Source organism: Tenrec ecaudatus, chromosome 4, assembly GCF_050624435.1.
Source record: "Tenrec ecaudatus isolate mTenEca1 chromosome 4, mTenEca1.hap1, whole genome shotgun sequence".
Lineage (NCBI taxonomy): Eukaryota > Metazoa > Chordata > Mammalia > Afrosoricida > Tenrecidae > Tenrec > Tenrec ecaudatus.
In genome coordinates, this window is record NC_134533.1 from 179,847,778 (window position 1) to 179,869,324 (window position 21,547).

At 44.6% G+C, this 21,547-nt stretch overlaps 1 protein-coding gene across 2 annotated transcripts in view; it reads right to left on the reverse strand.

The window, feature by feature from the left end:
* The window catches only part of TGFBR2 (transforming growth factor beta receptor 2), a 606,522-nt gene that overhangs the window by 39,848 nt on the left and 545,127 nt on the right, over positions 1-21,547 (reverse strand). For both annotated transcript variants that reach the window (XM_075547111.1, XM_075547109.1), the window contains 2 exons: positions 9,981-10,149; positions 2,106-2,299 (listed from right to left, as the gene is read on the reverse strand). In XM_075547111.1, the coding sequence (XP_075403226.1) occupies positions 2,106-2,299; positions 9,981-10,042 (256 nt within the window). In that variant the 5' untranslated portion in view covers positions 10,043-10,149. The remainder of the gene's footprint in view (positions 1-2,105; positions 2,300-9,980; positions 10,150-21,547) is intronic.

Genomic DNA, 21,547 nt, shown 5'->3' on the forward strand with positions numbered 1-21,547 from the left:
AAGTTTGAGGCCATATCCATTGCTGCTGCTTTTGTTGCTGTCCTGAGGGGTCACTCAGGACTGATAGGGCCCCGGTGTCACCAGAACTTCCTCCCTGGATTCCCACAGGTCATCCTGGGCTGTAGTCCTTCCAGATGCAGATTGCTAGGGCGTCCTTTCCCTCGGGGCCCATTGCAAGGTCTGTCCCTGCCAGCCCTGAGCTCTCTGATCCTGGATGTCTTGTTGAACTTCTCTCAACTTGGCTTTCTCATTCTTATCTGAGGACACTGCTGACCTCAGGGGACGGCTATCAGGGCTTAATGAGCACAAACCATGGGAGCATCCTGCACAGCAAGGGCACCTTCTCAGGGAGTGTTTTCTAGCCTCAGTAAGGACACAGAGAAGAAAGACCTTCATCTTGCCGATGATAAATCGTGCTCGCGCATGAAGATTCGGGTGTGGTGAGTAAAGTGGAAGATGCCCATAATGATTACCCGCGGTGTGCACTGAAAGCCTGGTTGGGAGAACAGTGCTGAAGTGCTCACAGGACGGCCCGCAGCACTCAAGCGCGCTCACGTTGCCAGCTTAGATGACTGTCAGGGAAGAAACAAACATTGCCTGATGACAAGAAAGAAGAAGAAACCCGATGGGCACCCTAAGAGGAGCAAGGGATTCCCCAAGCATTTCTTTTTATATCTCTGCTCTTTTGAGGGGTGGATAGGGTATTTAATAAGCAAACACAGCTTTCCTTCCCTGTCCTCTCCTGCCACCACCCCTGCTCCCCAAACCAACTTTGGTGACTGTACAAACGCTTAGGTATCTAAGTCATCAGCTGTGAGGTTCCTGAGTGCAAATGAGGAATTGTCCCCAGGCTGACATCTTCCAAGGAAGAAGATATTAATCTGCTAAGGAATAGAAGGGAAATAGAAATGGAGACCTATGTTTATCATCAGAGTCACAATAAACCAAAAACCGAAGACATCGATATCTCAAGGGAGTGCTGTTAGTGCAAGTGCAGTCCACTTAACACTTTCGGCCACACTGCACCAAGTACCCGTTCCTTTGTGGACCAGGAAGATTCAGACTAGATACAAATTTCATACCTGGTAGTACCTCTGTCTGGCCATGGTACCATACAAGTTTGTTCCTTGGGCTTAGGCTAGGCCTTCTTTTAAGCTATCAAGATCGACTTCCTTGGTAAAAGAAGAATACACCATGAGTGAAAAGAAATTACAAAATAATGTTTATGATATAGTCAAATGTTTGCATAGTTAGGAGGAGGGAAAGAGAGGATGCAAAAGATGATAAATGACAAGAGGAGAGAAAATATGTTAACGAGAGAGCTGGATTTATAATATATTGGGCTGGCAGTGAAGGAAAGTATGAAATGTGCTTTCATCTTTGAATTTGTATAAACTTGTCTTATGAATTGTTGATAATTACTTTTATGATTCAGTATTGTGTTCGTGTGTTTAAATGGCAGTATAGTTTGTTTCCCTCGTCAAGTCAAGTAATGGCTGAGTTTCAAAGACAGTTGAGAGCTTCTAACCTAGTCTCCCCTGGAAGTTTCATAGGTAGGCCTTGTTCATCATATTCCCCCTGTACTGCAGTGCGTCTCTGAGGGGGCACCAATGATTAGCCTTCCAAGGAGTCAACCGAGTTAAGTCAGAGAACTTTCCTGAATCAAACACCATCCTTTTAATCTCTGGATGAGTGGTTCTCATACACAACCTCCCCAGAATATTCCAGACAGCTTGTTACAACACAGATAAGTAGGGCCTATTTCAGAATTTCGGATTCAGTCCACCTGGGAAAGGGGTTGGAGAATTTGCATCTCTACTAACGTCCTAGGTGACTCTGATGTTTCTGCGTCCGGGGGTTGTACTTGTAGGACCACTCTTCCTGTAGGGGTGGAAACCATTTGGGAAGAAAAGGAGACAATCATGGGGGCCCTCGGGAGCCAGATTTGATAAGATCCAGAACCAAGGGTGCCTACTTCCTGCACCCACTGGGTGAACGGGGCATGAGTCAGAGGAGGGCAGGTTCGACTAAAATGTAGGCTAGAGCTATGAGACATCAACACAGAGAAAGACGGGTCCAGGGCTCCGGGGAGAAGAAAAACCCACCTGCAGAGAAGAAGACTTGGTCATTGCACTCATCGGCACTGCAGGAACATATGAAGAAGGTCTCCCCAGCCATCTTCTTCTCCTTCATAATGCACCTGGTCGAGCCAAAGTCCTCCAGAGAAATAACGCCCTTGTATGGCAGCTCGGGGTCATGGCATATGGTCTCTAGTGTTATGTTCTCATCGTTTTTCCTCCTAGAATTGAAAGAGCCACAGGGGGGAGAGAAAATGAATGCACAGGGCTTCAGTCTGGGGGGTATTTATAAAGGCGTTTCCGCAATGGCAGTTAGTTCCCGTGGTCTAACAGGAGCAGGCTGTCCTAGTCTCCTGAGCCTCTCGTCCTTTCAGTTGTTCTCTTGCTCAATCTCAGAGCTCACTGATGATTACAAACAGGAGGGCTTTCCTGGAGGACTGGCCTTCTGGAGAACTGCACACATTAAGTTTTAATTAAGCCATTATTGGAGAGGGACAGCAGCGCACAGAAGACTGCTAGATACGCAAGGTAATGTTAGCACCTCCCTTCCAGAATGTCCTGCAGGGCTTACACACTGCATCCATCCCTCCTGTATTGGACAGAGACTGACTACCCCACACCAAAGCCCCACTGCCATGGAGCTGATTCTGACTGGTAGGCAGGGCTGCCCACTGGGGTTCCCAAGGCTGTAATCTTTAGGGAAGCAGAAGGTCTCAGCTTTCTCCTGGGGAGCAGCTCCTGGGTCCATGTGGCTGAGGTTCTGATCGGCAGCACTTTACCCACTGAGCAGCCACAGATCCTTTCAGCTGTTACTGAGTTACTGAGTGCCTCTAAGTCAGAGGTTCTCAGGCTTGACCATTCGGACACAGAATCGCCTGGAAGGAAGGCTTGCTACAACAGCCTGAATTGCTGAGCCTTGTTAACAGGTAATCAGTCACCAAACGCTCCCTAGAATCCCGCTCCAGTTCAGCTAAACGCATCTCAAACAGCACACCTGGAAAAGCAGTCAGCTTTCCTTTGCTTTGGACTGCTGAGCCCCAGAACACTGCGTGAGGGTAGATTCCAGGTCAGCAGTTGGCTGGCTGCGAAAGGGTAGAAGCCTCCTAGATAAAGAAGTAGTTTCCCAAATTCCAGATGGGAACAATTAAGGGGGGGGAGGGGGAACACACGTGGAAAGGAATCGCAGGCTGTTATGTCATGTCCTGATCCCTGAGATACTTTATATTCAATATCCCTTCACACCCTACACTAGCGTAGCTCAGCTAGAGGTTCAGAGAATCTCTCAAGCGGTAGTTTATTGAGGCCCTATGAAATGCTCAGTTGGATCTAATAGTACTTTACATTTTTAAAATGACATGATTGACACTTAATTGACAACACCCGGGTGAAAGTCTGGCAACCTCAGAAAAAAACCTGCCATTCTGTTTTCCTCCTAAAAGAGTCCTGCTGGATAAGTCTCCGCAGCACCCCTCATGACTTGGCATCCTCCATCAATCCTTCCAGATTCCCAATACCCACTCTCTGAATGGCACTTGATCTGGAGGGGACTTCCAGCGAAGAACTAATTAGACCTTCCATGATGGGACAGGAGAGATCAGGGTTTTTTTCCTCCTTTTTTAAAAATTATCTTTTTAAAACTTGTTCTAATTTTTATTTTTTAATTGTTTTATTAGGGGTTCATACAACTCTTATCGCAATCCATACATACAGCAATTGTGTAAAGCACATTTGTACATTCATTGCCCTCATCATTCTCAAAACATTTGCTTTCCACTTAAGCCCCTGGCATCAGGTTATTTTTCCCCTCCCTCCCCCCTCATGAACCCTTGATAATTTATAAATTATTATTTTGTCCTTTCTTGCCCTGTCCAACATCTCCCTTCACCCACTTTTCTGTTGTCCATCCCCCAAGGAGGAGGTCACATGTAGATCTTTGTGATCGGTTCCCCCTTTCCAACCCACCCGCCCTCTACTTCCCCAGTATTGCCACTCTTACCACTGGTCCTGAAGGGATCTTCCGCCCTGGATTCCCTGTGTTCTAGTTGCTCTCTGTTACAGTGTACATTCTCTGGTCTAGCCAGACTTGCAAGGTAGAATTAGGATCATGGTAGAGGGGATGGGTGGGTGAGGAAGCATTTATGAACTAAAGGAAAGTTGTATTTTTCATCATTGCTACATCGTACCTTGACTGGCTCGTCTACTCCTCGAGACCCTTCTGTAAGGGGATCTCCAGTGGCCTACAAATGAACTTTGGGTCTCCACTCCACACTTCCCCCCTCATTCACTATGGTAAGATATTTTGTTCTGATGATACCTGACCCCTTCGACACCCTGTGATCGCACAGGCTAGTGTGCTTCCTCCATGTGGGCTTTGTTGCTTCTGAGCTAGATGGCTACTTGTTTACCTTCAAGCCTTTAAGACCCCACACACTATATCTTTTGATAGCTGGGCACCATCAGCTTTCTTTATCACACTTGCTTATTCACTCAGCTTTCTTCGCCACATTTGCTTATGCACCCATTTGTCTTCAGCGATCGTATCATGGAGGTGAGCACACAATGATATATTCTGTTCTTTGATGCCTGATAACTGATCCCTTTGGCACCTCGTGATCGCACAGGCTGGTGTGCTTCTTCCATGTGGGCTTTGTTGCTTCTGAGCTAGATGGCTACTTGTTTACCTTCAAGCCTTTAAGACCCCAGACATTATCTCTTTTGATAGCTGGGCACCATCAGCTTTCTTTATCACACTTGCTTATTCACTCGCTTTGTTGTCAGTGGTTGTGTCAGAAAGGTGAGCATCACAGAATGCCAATTTAATATTAGAAAGTATTCTTGCATCGAGGACGTGCTTGAGTAGAGGCCCAATGTCCTTCTGATACCTTAGTACTAAACCTATAAATATATGCACATAGCTCTATTTACCCATCCTCATAAATATATTTGCATATGTACGTCTTTATCTAGACTACTATAAATGTCCTTTGCCTCCCAGCTCTTTCCTCTATTTCTCTTGACTTTCCTCCTGTCCCACTATCATGCTCAGTCCCTACCAGGGTTTTAGCAATTCCTCTTGGTTACATTGCCCTTGATCATGCCTTTCCAGGCCTCCCACACTCTCCTCACCACCTATTTGGATCACTTGTTGTTCCCTTGTCCCTGGGTTTGTTAACACCGCTACCTTTCCCCCCACCTCCTCCACTCCCATGTCCCCCCGGAACTGTCGGTCCTGTTGTTTTCTCCTCTATCCTGGCCCACCAGTCCTTGAGGATGATGTTCCCAATTAGAGCAGCCAGTCCAGAAAGGACCACATGGCAGGCCCCACTATTAGACATGATGCCCCTCATTGACCCATAGCCCTACAGAGAACAACACTGGAGACACAGTGTGGGAATTGCACCTGATCTGATCCCACCACACCGAGGCAAAACACTAAGAGGGTGCAACAGAACAGCAAGGGATTAGAGCGGCGAAATCCTCAGGGAAAGCTGAAGGTGGACATTGGGGCCAGGGCATGGTGCTCCAACAGAGTGGACTGGAAAACTTCTCTTAGAGCTAACAAACAATCCTTGAGCTAACTACTAGCTTTTCTGTCTTGTGTTTTGTTTTGTCTTTTGTCATTGGTTTGTGGTATGTTGTTCCTTGGTTTTGCTCTGTCTTGGTTTTGTCCATGTTATTGTCTCCGCAGGTCTGTCTGAATAAGATAGGCTGGATGAACAATGCGGAGGAGAAAACAATGGGCCGGACAGTTCGGGAGATCAGTTTTAACAGTGGAAGCTTCTTACAAGGATTCTAAGTGCATGTATGTAAGTGAACACAAACATGCGTGCACATTCAAGCCCCCACACATGCAAATTTACAACAAGGAAAACGAAAGGTAATCTCGGGTCAGATTCAAGTAAGAACTTTATCTAGTCCACCTTCTTAACACCTAATTCAAAGATACTAATGGACAGAATATTAACATGGGATTCAGAGTGGTTTGGCTGTGAAGGAAGGATGGAACAACTTGACCAGCGTGGAGTTAGTGTTTGTGACATCCGTACAGCTGAGAGGCACGCGTGCCTTTTATGAAAGAGCCTCACCATCAAGGGTCAAGTCCTGCAAGGAAGACTCCACAGTCCCCACTGAGGCAGGACCCTGCCGTGAAAGGCAGAGTGACAGGCAATAGGGTAATCTTAAAGCTGCTGATCTGTCTTGGCAAAAGCTGTGGTTATGGTACACGAACATACTCCCTTCCTGTGAGGGAGCGTGTGTGTGATGACTGAGAACTGTGTTTTCAGTGTGGCGTGGTAACCCTGTGCTCCCCAGGAAAAGAGCTTAGTGCTGCTTCACTGTGGAGCTGCTCGGGAGGAAGGGACGGAGCGCACCGAGGACACTAGGTAATTCCTGAAACTGCCTAACTTCCCTCACTACTTTCTGCACTCTTCCTGCCAGGCACCTCCGTCAGGCTAGCCTCACTGTGCGAAGCATCCTCGACACCACTGAACACGAGGAGGGAAAATACAATGAGATAAAACAGGCAGACCCCGAGCTGCATAATCTGACATACGGACAACTCCTGCGTGTCTGTTCACGTTTAGCAAATGTGTCCTCACTTGTGAAATGATGGAACCAACCTTCACTCACAGCAAATTCCTCATCACAGTCTCCTCTACTGGCTCCACAGACAGCGTTTGGTTCCCTGCAAAGTCTTTCCTTGCACGAAAACTAAGACTCAATAATAAATAAGATCCATACGACGAACCTGCTTCTGACTCAACTCTAGATTGCACTTAAAGGCTTAAAGACCCTAGCTCTCATTCATGACCTGGGGACTGCTTGTAGACACTTGAATTTTGGGTCCTGCAACATTTAGTCTGAGCCATTGAAGAGGCCATCATAGCCTTCCCTGGAGATCAAATCAGTAAAACAGAAATCATTGTAATTCCAATATATTCTTATTTGGGGACATTTAATCCTTTTCTTAGACATCGGTGAAATGACTACAGGAACTAAATGCGACCGGACTGTAAAGGGCGGGGGTGGAGGCGGGGGTGTTAGGGGGATTATTCCCGTGGTGCACATCCATGCCTTTCAGATTCCACATTGGGCTACTTTTCAAATAGCCTCCCGTCTTATTTGGGGTTCTCAGTCCTGCAATTTGAGTGCAGATGTTGTTTCGAGTGGCCTGCGTGGGTTTAAAAGAGGCGGTGTCGTACACACAAGGAGCATCAGCCAGAGGTCAGGCTGGAAAAAGGGCTCCGTTGATTTTGCAGCAGCGTTGGAGCTGGGATGATCCTTTGGAGTTGTCCCAAATGGAAGCAAAGTAGTCAGGCATTTGTACCCCCAGTGCCCATCAGTCATGAGATACTGACAAGTCCTGCGGAGGGGGAACACTTGAATGAAGCAGCCTCCTTTGGAGAAAGGAATTGCTCCTTTTTTTTAATTCTTGTAATTTTTTATTTTTAAAATTTTAATCATTTTATTGGGAGCTCTTAGTTCAATCACATCAAGCAGCAATGTAAAACTGCTACCACACTCAGTTTCAAAACATTTTCTTTCTTCTTGAACTCCTTGATATCAGCTCCCCTTTATCCCTTCCCTTCCCAACCCTACCCTCCAGCACCTCTGATTATTTTCCCCCCTATAATAGTTTTTCCCCTTATCTTACATGACCCAATATATCCATTCACAGACAATTCTGTTGTCTGATCCCATTGAGTGGGGTTATACAGTCCTTAATGCTATCAATCCCTATTTGCCCCACCCCACTCGTCCCATACCCCCAGGGAGACATTACTCCTGTTACTGCTTCTGAAAGTTTATCAGTCTTGGCTTTCATGTGCCAAATGGTCTTAAATAAACAAATGAACATACACAACTCTAACATGATTAATGGTGTAAAACAAATAGAAACCACAATAGTAAGGAGAGGAAATATTAAAGAATGAGAGGATAGTTATGTGGTTCATCAGTACTATACTACACTCTGGATTTTTCATCCCTTCTGGGTGGTCCTTTGGAGGGGGACTGTCCAATTATCTTACAGGTGAAGCAATCAGGGGTAAGTTTTCCCCACTATTCCGAGCTTCGGGGAGGGAGTACCTAGGAAGGAGAATCTTCTAAGGTCACAACATCCACAACACCTCCCTTTCTCATTACCAGAACTCCAACTATCAGATTATTTACCTTCAGCAAAGCAGTAAAGAGAATATCCATTGTATTTATGTTTATAGGTATGAGAAAGGAAAGATAAGGAGGTTCCTTCACAGCAAAAATGTCTTTCCAGAGAGATTTGACTTACATTGAATTTGTATTTTGGGTCAAGGACCCATATCTTAAATAAAAGATCCTCTTTGGTGTAGCTGAAGTAAGCTCTCCCCAGGTGTACAGATAATGGTCAGGAATGGAGATTAGAACCATGGAAGTAAGCACTGAGGCTCCCTTGTCATGCTTCGCTTCCCTTCCCTTCCCTTCCCTTGATTCAACAGGTGGCCATTCCTCTCTACTGGATTTCACTTGGTTTTCCAAGGGAAGACAGTCTGCCCCGTTATTGGCGAACTCGGATAGTGAAACGTTTCCAGGCTTACAATGAACACAAATCTCGCTCCTGGCAAGTCTTATGGATCCTCCTCTACCCTTTGGAGTTCATCTCTAACCACATTGGTCTCTTTCCTCTGAACACACTTTGTCTAAATCCTTTTTTAAAAGCACTGCCCACATTTGGACATGAATGAAGTTGGCAGGTAGAGCGAGCTGTCGTGACAGGCCTTTGCTGTCAGCATCCCTTCAGTTCTGGAGAAACCAGCTCATCCCACTGTGTGTACAGAAATGTACAAGTTTCTCCCATCTATCATCAAGGCTGACTCTACGTGGTCTAGAGACAATCTCAGAAGACTGCTTCATTGAAAGGTGGGAAAATATTTGGGTTTCTACTCTTGTTTGCCAAGTGGCTTAGAGACACACAGTCCCCCCCACCCCACCCCCCAAAAGTCAATAATAAGAAGTATCAGAATAAGCCAGCATGATGTCATATCCCATTAATCTATCAAAAGGGATGAAATTACACATTATTACAAAATGAGAACTGCTAATGGTTCTATCATCCTTTCCTCACGCACCCAAGTCATAATTGGAAAATTTATTAAATGATCCAGGAATACCCATTGTATATGTGTAAATAACTATAATAGGGGTGTGTGTGATGGGAACAAGAGTAAGAAAGAGACAGGAGGACATTGTGTATGGTGTGGAGCCAGAGGTGAGAAGGATTGTAGAACCCGGGCTGCGGGCTACGAAGTGAGCTGGTTTTCTGGGTCCCTACAGACTGTCCCTTTGGAGCCACGGTTCCATTTTCCAGCAGCTCACTTTCATCCTCCTTCCTCCACACAACAAAATTGAGATTGTGGCAGAAGGAAAAATCTCCCGGGTGCTCCTCTGAGGGTGACAGAAGTGGCAGGCCGTGTCTATGAGGATTCCCAGCCTTGGCCGTCCTCTGGGCCAGTTCTACTCTGCCACCTCGTGTTGCTATGGCCCCGAGCCCACTGAAGGCAGCAGACGTGGATCTGGTGGCGGCAGCGGTGTCTGTCACTATGGGTTACGGAAGAGGCGTCAGTTTAATGCCTCCCAGTTGTGAGGAAGAGTGCTCCATTGATAAATGTCCAAAGATAAATAAAAAGTTATCATCTAATCAAAAAATGTAATCATGCATGAACACGTGTGCGTGCATACACACACAGGTACATTTCCAGAATATACTTGGGTATACCGATGTATTCCAAAATATAAATGTAAAGCTACATTTCACAATTGAAAAGTGGTGGAGAGGTGCTAACGCCTAGGGTAGGAAGACACAGAGACTTTGTCTTACAAACACACGTTACTTACAACTAAGAAAGAGCTCTGAAAAGGCAGCCTTACCACACAGCCACACAGACTTCGTAGGATTTCTCACAGATCGACGTGATACTGCAGTTGCTCATGCAGGATTTTTGGTTGTCACAGGTGGAAAACCTCACATCGCAAAATTTACACAGTTGTCGCAACTTGATTGCACCATTTTCGTCCACGACCAGCAGGTCATCGTTAACTGGGATAAAGAGAAAATACATTAAATAATGATCCAACTGCCAGGCGGCTTGCCAATGAATTCCTAAAGAGGTTATGCAATTTCAAATCATCTCAGTGTCATGAGAATGAATGTGGACAAAGACAAACAAATGCCTTCCCAGCTGAAAAGACGCTCTTTCCTGTACACAGTTTGCAAGGACCATCCTTGTATGGTGGTGTGTACGTGACGGGGAGGGGAGGGGGGGTTGAGTCATTTGCTGCACGTATCAACGATGATCACAAAATTCTCTTTGTACGGAAATCTTTACCCATAAACCAAGAGACATGCATTAGCCCACTCACTGTATTGGGTGCCCTCAAAAGTTACCCTGAAACCCTAGCCCAGTATCTACGAAGGCGGGGCACAAAGAACAGCACCCTAAAGGGAATGATTGTCTATCTAGTGGACAGAAAAGGGAACATTTCAGACAGAGTCACCGAAAATAAAGGGAACACAGGGAAACCAGATATGCACCAGAGGTCACATGGGCCAGCGAGGGTTACAACCAGCAGTCAGTCACTGGCAAGGAGAAACCATGGAAGTGGCAGAACCCTGCCAGTATTTTCCTGTCCTGCACACAAGGGAATCTAAGGGCCTTCTTGACATGGCACAGCTCTGCTGACTTCCCTCTTCAGCCTAGAGGCACAGCTGTTGATTTGCCAACACTTCCTGAGTGCTTCCTAGACACAATACCAAGCAATGCCACCAAACCCAAACCAAACGCAGCACGGCTGTGGGTTTCTGAGACTAACTGTTTCTGGGCATAAAAAGTCCTAGCTTACTTCTGCAGAGCTGTTGGTGGTTTTGAACTGCCAACCACACTGGTTACAGTCCAACACATAACCAGGCATCACCAGGGCTCCTCTAGCATTGCCACAGCACTGGGGAAATGAAGGTGAAGGAAAGCTAAATGCCACCTCAAGGACTGCCTCCCATCTCCTCTCTGACTTTGACCTTATCCCATGAGACGCTCCTTATGACACCATATTCACCCCCTTTTAGAAAACATGGCTCCTGGAAGAAGTGACACCCCTTCCTTTTTTTTTTAACCCCACCTAATTCCCTATTTCTTTTGTCTGAAATCTTCTCACTTTCCCAGTCTCTCGTTAAATGTTACCCTGGCTAAAGTGACCCCAGGATTCTGCATCAACTGTTTCAATGACTTGCTGGCCTATAATTTATCCACCAGAAGGTGAAGTTTGGTGATGACAGCTCCATGAGCCTACTTTATAGATCCTTTTCACTCACTTTATTTTTAAAAGTCCCGCGAAGAAAGTCTATCGCAATGGGAGACACCCCGAACATATTGAATTAAATATATAAATGGATAAAAATGACATAGACCAAATACTGACCCTTTATATACCTGTTCAAAGGAATACAGAATTTCTTTACTTAAATAGAGAGGCATGTGATCGTACATGATCATTTGTTGGAGCCACAAAATCTCAGAGAGTGGATGGCTTTGAAAAATAAGCTTATTTTCTCACAGATATGAAGGTGAGAACTCTAAATTCAGGACTGCGGCAGCACTACAAAGCTAAGATATAAGGCCATTCCCATCCTTTCCCTCAATGAAGTCCATTTCCTTTAGCAATGAGATGACAATTGAGGGTCTGAGTTTGGAGAGGCCTATGAAGTAAGATTTGGCTGCAAGGCGCAAATCAGCAAAGACAACTTAAATGCTTGCATTGCATTCTAGAAGAAGAAAGACTGGGCCATGGTCACAAGTGGCACTAGACTCAACAATGGCCTTTAGGTTGTTGGGAATGTGCCTCTCCAAGAGACAGCCATCAGAGACACATGGAAAACTCCCCTGACCCCCACAACCCTGCTTGTATAAGTGTGCTGCTGCCTAAGGTCAGGCGAACCGTTTCAACGCCGTTACAGCCACTACCTGTCCTGTGAAATTTAGATTGGTCACTAGTACTTTCTTCTGTCATGCCACCTCTTTGTCACTTGGGCAAGCACCTGTTTTCTAGGTTTCTAAAAATACAAATCTATATAAACTTAAGATTTGCTTTCTTGTGGCATTAAATATAGAAGAAGAAAAAATAAACCCATTCATCCCTCTCAGACCTCAAGTTCATTTCAGGAAGTGTATTTTTAGGTAGCAAACTATTTTGAAATTCTGAGTGTCTCCCAGGCCAAGAGCTCCTTGCTTAGCTAAAAATATGGGCAGAAATGTTCTCTGAACCTTGTTAAATTTGTGACCAACACAACAATGAAAAAAAATGTATTTTTTTCTAACTGATTAGATTTGCTTCTATTTGCAAAACAACCCACATGACCCTTTAAGTGTCCATATAAGGCATTTGCCAAAATATCATGAAGTAAGGCCAACTTGTTTGTTTCATTTACTTATATCTAGTATGTTTCAGACATTTATTTGCTGGTTAGGCAGCATTATTATTTTTAGATATAAAATCAATCTCCTATGACTTGATATTCAGACTCCTGGCTTTTCAGAATGGCAACCTGAATCAGAGCTTCACAGCCTCGATGACACGCTGGAATTATCCGGAGATCTTAAAAGAAAATGAGACATGCATCCCACCCCACCTGATAGTGTGATTGTCCTAGAGAGTGCCCTGAACATCAGATGCTCCTCAGAGGAACACTGACAAAGAATGAGTTGTCAAAATGCCACAAAACAAAATTCACAGACCAATGCAAACACGACTCTTAATTGACAGTTGAAGGGCAGCCCCCCAACACAGCTAGAAAATTTTTGCTTGTCAAAAACATCCACCTCAAGAAATGGGATTAGCCGTTATATACCTGAGGTGGGGAGAAGTCCCTTTCCAGACTGCTGACTTCCCAGGCACCAGGGAAACAGCAGGAGATCAGAGTAGGAAAAACAGGCAAGGATGCTGGGGGAGGCAGCAGCAGCAGCAGCAGCAGCAGCAGCAGCCACAGAACTGCTGATGAATTGCTGAGAAGAAGAAACCAGAGAAATGCAATGGTGGCCACCATGCTGCCCAAGTCTAGAAGGGGTCGTGGAGTTGGAGGGTGTGCCAAGGATGCCGGTGGCTGGCTATGCACAGATGCACAATGTGTGCTGGCTTACCAGAGGCCCCAAAGGAAAATTCCTCTCTACTGAGTTTGGAGAGAAAAAGTCAACAGCCATGTTGACTTCAGTACAAGCTGGTAACTGAAGGCATCGGGTATGGGTTCTTAGGTGTGGGGGAGCTGGTTCCACCTCACGTGATCTTCTGTACAACACACCGGGACCCTGCCTGCTCCCGCGCCAGCCTCGCCACCCTTCTTCCTTTGGAGCCCAGTGCTGCAGCCACGGTGTCAACGCATCTCAGGTATGGACGCAAAGGCCTTTCCTGAGAACACTGGTGATTACCCACTGCACTGCCAAGTGCCAAGCCAGCACTCTGAAACCACCAGCCACTCTCCGGGAGAAAGGCTTTCTACTCCCATAAAGGTTGACCGCCTCAGAAATCCACAGGGGCAGTTCTACCCTGTTCTATAAGGTCACTGTGAGTCCAAATTGAGTCAATGACAGTGGGTTTGGTTTGGTTTGGTTTAGTTTACTATGTGCCAGGCAAGGTACCTAAATGATAGCCTATGACGTCATCAGTAACTAGGGAGGGAGGCCTCATTCTTTCCTGTTATAGCAGGAGTCATCCATGCGAAGGCCAGCAGAGTTAGCTTCACCATCATGTTTTCTTTTTGCTTGTTTTTAGACTCGAATACCGTTATTCAGGACACCTTCACCACCTGCTAGCTGATCCCCTTTAGTTGAGCCGGAAGCCTCTCCAACTAACTATTCCCACAGGGCCCTGAAACTAACAACCCAAACTCACTGCTATTGAGTCAATGCTGACTTATAGTGATCCCCTGTGAGTTTCCAAGACGAGCTGTTTATAGGAGTAGAAAGCCCAGTCTTTCTCCTGCAGAGCTGCTGGTGGTTTTGAACTGGCGACTTGGCAGATCACAGCCCAACAATTATTACTACATCATAACGGATCCCAGGTCCCAGGAAGAATATACGTGGGAAACACTGCACTATATAAAATGTGAATGTGTGTGTTGTAGCAGCAGGGGGTTAATTTCAGAGGGCCAAGTGACGCTTAACCTTGAGGTCATTCTTTTATTGATTTTGATAAAAGATTTATTAACTCATGCCTGCAAACAACATATGTACAAATTTTGTTCATAGCTTTTAGAGAGCTCACAGGTATCCCAAAAGCTGCTAAGCCCCAGTTGAAGAATCCCAGGCTAGCGCCAGAGTCTTTCAGAGCCAGGGATAAGATGCTAAGCAATATAGTGCTGAGCACAGTGGGGTGGAGGGCCAATGGAAGAGGGGGAATGACGGTCATTCACTATATGAATCCATGCGTTCCACTCCTTGGGATAATACGGCATTAGGCATAATCCATGTGTATCAAACATCTCCTGGCATTTAATGCATAATATTTATGAGGCCAAAGGAATGGAAGGGAAGTAAATTCATACATGTGAGTATCTAGAAACACTGATACTGTTATAATCAGCAACACCATCCTATAGCAAAAGCTAAGCCAACTTTTAAGTTACTTCCAATTCTCATGGTTAAATCACTGGCCTAAATCTCAAGTCAAACTGTTCTCACTTGAAAGCAACATACTTAAAATGTCTGTGGACTTTCTGTGAGCAGCTGAGCATCCCCAGGGAGTAATCTACCCACGATAGGCAAATGACTTCCCCGTGATGTTCTCCAGCACGGGATCCGCCGAGAATGCCTCTCACCTAGAAACTGATTCATAGTCGTGCCTTTCAGCACATGACAGCATCACATGGTCCACCATATATTACGTCTCTTCAAACAGCCCCAGAAATAACATCAAGACCATCAGTCTAGGACCTAATGCCTTCCTCATTTTATAACACATTTCCCCAAACTCACTGTTTTGAGATAGGGGTTCTAGATCTTGAGAATATGAATTAAGTACTTAATTGTGTCTATTTCTGGAACAGTACAGCTGTCTTTGAGCATCAGAGCGGAGCACAATAAGAAACCTAAAACTCATTCCAGATGAATATTAAAGAAATTTGATTGCTAGTCCAAGTCTTTGGAGTTGTGTCTATTATTAGTCGAACTGTTGGATAAAGCATCTACCTTTCATAAGTGATCTTAAACACTTCAACAGAAATGAAATTATGTATTGTTGAATTAATATATTAGCTATTATTGTATTCTGGAATGTATTAGAGAAACACCTGCAAATTCATTTTTTGCATATGGGAATGTTTTGCTTCATGCTATAGATTCACAGCAGAATCATTAAAATTGACACAAGTCAGCGTAGCATCTCAAAGAATAATCTAGAGCAACTGATGATTAGAACCAACGCCTTCGAGCAGTGCTTCTCAAATGTTCATATACGTGCAAAATCCCTTAGGAATATCGATAACCATGTCTGAGGTAGCAACCCAGACTCCAGTCCCAGCTGATACCGAGACTGCTGGCCGGTTTACCACATTGGCGAATAGGAAAGTTTTAGAGAACCTGGGCTTGCTTGCCGTTTTTTCCCCTTCCCGTTCACTTTGGAGTGGGCCAGATGCCGCCCCTGGTCTCCTTGCCTTTGTCACTTGTCCTCATCTCTCCATTCTAGCTGCATTTCTCGGAGCCTGTCCTCCTCCATGATCAGCGCCCAGAGGCACTGATCGCCAACCATATGGTCCCGGAATTGAAAGACTTGTTCTCTGAATGGCAGCTTTAATTGCAGTTGGCATTTCAGAGCCAGACTCTGAGACAACCATCTGGCAGACAGCCACCATGGTCTGTGATGCTGGCAGAAAATACCCTAAGGCCCTGGAGACCAGGTGGGACAAGTCTATTGGCCTGTCACACGCATCCTCCATGACAGAACAAAGAAGTGCATCAAGGAGCCTCCGTGCGTGGCATTCCCAAGTGTGGGTAAGTGTCATCAAACACTCTGGCTAATAAAAAACACACGAGAAACACCCTGTGATTAAGTCGGAGAGTGAGATTCTAGAAACAGTTCGTGTCTCTGAATCCATTGAACGTTTAGAACTTCGGATGCAGAATATTATTTTTAAAATTTGTTTAGATCACCTTTCTCAAAGTAAATCAAAATGTCTTGAGAGAAGGACAGGACTCAATTAGAATGGTCTTATCATTCCTGCTTTGCATATCACCAGTTCTCAGTAAATGCGCAGAAGAATTTTAAATCATTACCAGTGCCCTCTGGAAATGAATGGAGTATCCCACAATGTCCCCCCAAGTAAGGACAATGTAAAGTGCTGCTTTAAATACCGGTGCCATGTCATGTCACTGGACAATACAGACTGTTTAAAACCGAAAGGCATCAAACCTACCTACGGCTAGGAATAGAAATGCAAATATAAAGCAACACTAGCTCTCAAGTGTCTCACTAGGGGTGGGGGTGGGGGGAATCAAGTCTGATAAACCATTGTTTTTTAACCGGGGAGTGTACACTGGTATAAGTTCTCTGGTGTATACATCAAGGATATCTGTAAAACCTACCACCAACTAGCCTTTTGCCTAGAACATTGAATTCTAAGAAAATTTTCCTATATTCAATGGTAAATTAATGATAGTATTAATAAAGGAAAACAAGGAAAAGCAATCTTAATGTTCACCAAGAGAAGGCAAGTTATAGGTAACAGAGGTAAGTGCTGTTGCATACAGTCCTGTAGTAATTGATCTATGAATAGATGTGTGGGCTGACACACAGGCCGAACAAGCGGGAGCTGGAGAGTGGGAGCATACCTACTAATGATACAGATTTGACACAGGATAGTTGTATATGTGTGTCAACCTGTTCTGTAAATATACACACACATAAAGTGGAGCGCCATACATACTCGTGTATAAGCCGAGATTTTCAGCACATTTTAAATGCAGTTTTTGTGGTAAAATTAGGTGCCTCGGCTAATATTTGAGTTGGCTTATACTTGAGTATATATGGTATACAAGACCCCAAATTATGAAAATGTCTTAGGTAGAGCCAAATACCGTAAGGGATTGAATCACTGGGCCTGGGGATTCAGGCCCATAGTGTCAGAAGGCACCAAAGTCAACTGGCACAGTGTAGATCACAGAGACAATATTCCACTTTGGTGAATTGTGACTGGGGTTTTAAAAGCCCTAACTAGGCATTTAAGGTGCCACTGCTTGTCTCTCTGAGTCTGGAGGAAACAACTGTGAGGGAAAAGCAAAAGACACATGGAAATAATTGGTCCATTGGATGAACAGACCAAGCAAGCTTCAGTTTACCCAATCAGGAGACCCGCAGAATGAGAGGGGTCCCTGGCCATCTCCACCAGTGGCTCTGATAAAGAATGCTGTGTGTCCAAGAATCCAATTAACAAAATCCAAATCCAAAGGCGTGAATGGTACCAGAGCTCAAATTCTGAACACTTGGTTTGCAGAAGGCTCTGGATGACAGTGGAAACTCCAAATCCATTAGCAGGGTCCACACAGGGATTAGGCCCCCAGTGACTCCCTCTGACCACAGACAAGGGATGTGAACATCCTTGTTAACAGGCAGAGAGCACTGGAAAGTAAGCTATGGCAGATGCAGGCAGGTTAAAATATACCATCTTATTTGTCTTTAGACCCTTTATAGTCGTTTCAGGTTTGATATGTTCTGCTTGCTTTTGGTTGGCTTTTCTCTGCTTTGTCACTGTTGTAGGTGTTTTGGTTGTTGTTTGCTCGCTCGCTGGTTTGAGTTCTGTATGATTTTCTGTGTACGGAATGCGGAATCGGGAGATCTAGAGGTACAGTAAGTGCATAATGGTTGCCCGGGAGCATAGCAGGGAGGTTGGGGTGGGGAGGTGGGGAGCTCACAGTGAATACCAGAAAGAAAGTGTTCTGAGGCTGATGGTGGTGATGACTGCACAGGTCTCCTTGAATGATCTAATTGTATATTAATGAACCACATGCTGATAGGCCTATTGGGGAAAACAAAGTCCTTGATAAAGAGGGAGGAAAATGTGAAACCCAAACTCAGTGTTAGGAAAGAAAAGCAACTCTTCAAGATTATGACCTGAGGTCTGAAATAGCTACTGCGTGGCTCAAATTTTGGCCAAATAATACACAGGTCTATAGGGGGGGACATTAACACTGGTGAGATAGACAGACCTTAGAACAATCAACGAGTTACAATCAGCCAGGCAGTATTTCCCCAAGGACAAAGGCCACAGGGACTAGGAAAGAAGCGGGGATGGAAACAGGAAACGCAGGGGACAAGTAGGATAAGAGGGTAAGGGATGTTTATTTAGGGGTCTGCAAAGAAGGAGAGGAAACCATGTGCACAAATTGATGAATGTAAGACTAATGGTCTGCTCTAATAGCCTTCATCCATTTCATAATAAAAAGTCTCGCCAAAAAAGAAGAGAGAGCACTAACAAAATAAATTCGGCCACTTCGTTCACCTCCCCCTTTAAATGAAGTTGTTTTGCTTGTTTAACAGGAGACAGCTTCATATGGATATTTTTGAGTTGAAGCCCAAGTTATATGTGGGTTGCATATTATTTTTTGCTCTCCCACCACGGTCACCTGCCTCTCTGAACCAGGAGGCTGAACTTTTTGGACTAAGTCAACTGAATCCCTTTTGAGTAAGCTCTTCGTAGATTCGGTTAATGGAGAAACCTCACAGTACATAAAAGAGGGTCAGAAGAGTGTGTTTGGGCCCTATTTCCTTGGCTCCCTCCCTAGGAGATGCTCTAGTGGCTGAGTTCTCAACCAAAGGTCACCATTTCTCTTCTGTTGCAGACTCTCTTTGCCCATCTCCTTTCCCCTTCAGCCTAGATCAAGTCAGCTATCACGAAGGTTGGGGCACTACAACCTCCCTGTGGTTTCCTTACAATGTGCCATGCCTTTGTATGACCTTTGTCCGCCAGGACTCAATGTCACCCTATAGCAACCTTTGTAAACAATCCCATTAGTATGCCCTTCCTAATGTGACATGGTGTGTGTGTGTGTGTGTATGTGTGTGTGTGTTCCTTGTCTATGGGGCCAACTCTCTGGGAGAAGATGTAAGAACAGCTGAATCTCATCCAATCTCACAAGAGAAAAGTGAATGGCCAAGAAATGGGGGCAGGAAAGCAACCTTTTATTCCGTGCTCTTTTTTATCCTACAATTGAAAGATATATTTGCAACTGAAAAATATATTTGTAACTCAAAAATAAATCTGTAACATTTGACCACAGTAGAGACGGCTGCTGTGTTTTTTGGTAAGTTGATTTTGACTCACAGCCACCTACAGGACAGAGTACAAACTATCCCATTGGAATTCCTGGGCTGTAAACTTGATATGGTCTTTTGTCCCAGGGAGTGGCTGGTGTATTCAAACATGACCTTTCATGTAGCCTCCAAGACTTTCATTCCAGTTCCTGACTTTCTTTCCACAGGTTCTTGGCCACCAAAGAAGCAGCAGAGGCTGCTGGCGTCACTAACTGGCCACTCCTTCACTAACTGGCCACTCCTTCACCAACTGGAGACCGAACTGCGCACACTCAAGAAAGAAGCAATGAATGGCCTAAAGGTGTGAGTGTGTGTGTGTGTGTGTGTGTGTGTGTGAAATGATACTTTTATAAAACCTTTCTAGGATAACATGATTAATACTTGAAGTACAGGAGAGTTGTTTTAGTCAAAAACATAGTAAGAAACTACTATTCCACATTGACAATGCCAACCATTTACTTAACTAAGGATTTATTAAGTTCTCCACACAGTAAGAAATTTAAAATAACTATCAGTTTGTCCCTGTCCTTGTGTCACTTACATTTAATTTGAAAGATAAAATGAACAAACGCAACCTACTATGACTCCATTATTTCCCTTAAACACGAGCATGAGGTCAGAAATAGGGAAAGACCAGTTTCATGAAGAGCAAGCCTGGAAGTGTTGGTGGTTGGGAGGCTAAGGGAGGAAGGGAAGGGAAGTCTGTCTGGGTTGAAACCATAGCTTGGACCCAAATCAATGAGACAGAATGGGAAAGTTTGCCTTAAAAGGTCAGAACTCAGAAGAGAAGTTAGCATTCAACAAGCTGGGGTCCTCCAGTTTACAGATGGAGAGGTTAAGGCGCAGGATGTTGGCAGCTGGTCAGTGTGAACAAAACTGACTTGGCCCAATACAGATTGCAGAAGGCAAAAAGGGATCTGAGGATACCCGGTCAGTGTCCCCAGGTGCACACAATCAAGAATGGAATCTCAGGTTTTGTCCCCTGAAACTCTGCTGTAGAAAAATTCTCTTCTTTTTATTGTTTTATTAATCATTTTACTGGGGAGCTCTTACACATCTTATAACAATCCATCATTCCATTGTACTAAGCACACTCGGGAAAATGGTGCCATTAACATTTCCAAAATATTTTCTTTCTACTTGAGCCCTTGGTATCAGCCTCTTTTTGCCCCTCCCTCCTACCCTTGTGAATCTTTGATCAGGTATATATTATTGTTGCTATTCTGAGTCTTACACTGTCTGTTGTCTCCCTTCACCCATATTTCTGTTATTTGTCCCCCTAGGGGGTGGGCTATATATCCAACCTTATGATGGGTTCCCCCTTTCTTCTCCTCACCCCCACCATCCCCCTACCTTCATGCTATTGCTACTCCCATTACTGTTCCTGAGGATTTTATCTGTCCTGGATTCCATGTGTCAAGAGTCTTCATCTGTACCAATATGTATACTACGGTGTAGTCAGATGTGTAAAGTAGAAATGGGTCATGGGAAAGAAGCCTTCAGGAACTGGAGGAACGATGTGGGTTTTATCAGTGCTATATTTCACCCTGGTTGAATTGTCCCTTCCTGGTAACCCTTCTGTGGGGGGGATGTCCAACTGTATATAGATGGGCTTTGAGTCTCCACTCCAACTCCCCTCTTTCACATCGGTTTATTTGTTTTGGATCTTTTAATACCTGGTACCTAATCCCATTGACACCTCATGATCACACAGGCTGGCATGCTTCTTCCATGTGGGCTTATTTGCTTCCTTGCTAGATGGGATTATTTGCTTCTTCCCTGTGGGCTTAGTTGCTTCCTTGCTTGTTTAACTTCAAGCCTTTAAGACCCCAGACATTATATCTTTTGGTAGCTGGGCACCATCCATTTTATTCACCACATTTGTTTATGTACCCATTTTGCCTTCAGGATCATGTCAGGAAGGTAAGTATCAAAAAGTGCCAGGTTATTAGAACCAAGTGTCCTTGTGTTTAAGGAGACCTTGAGTAGAGGCCCAAAGTCCATCAGCTATCGTAATACTTAACATGTAAAAATGTATGTACTTTGGCCTCTATCCCTTTCATTATAAATTAATATATTTACATATATACTTGTAATAGTTATACCTCTATCAATAGCTTTTGCCTCCTTCTTTTCTTTATTTCCTT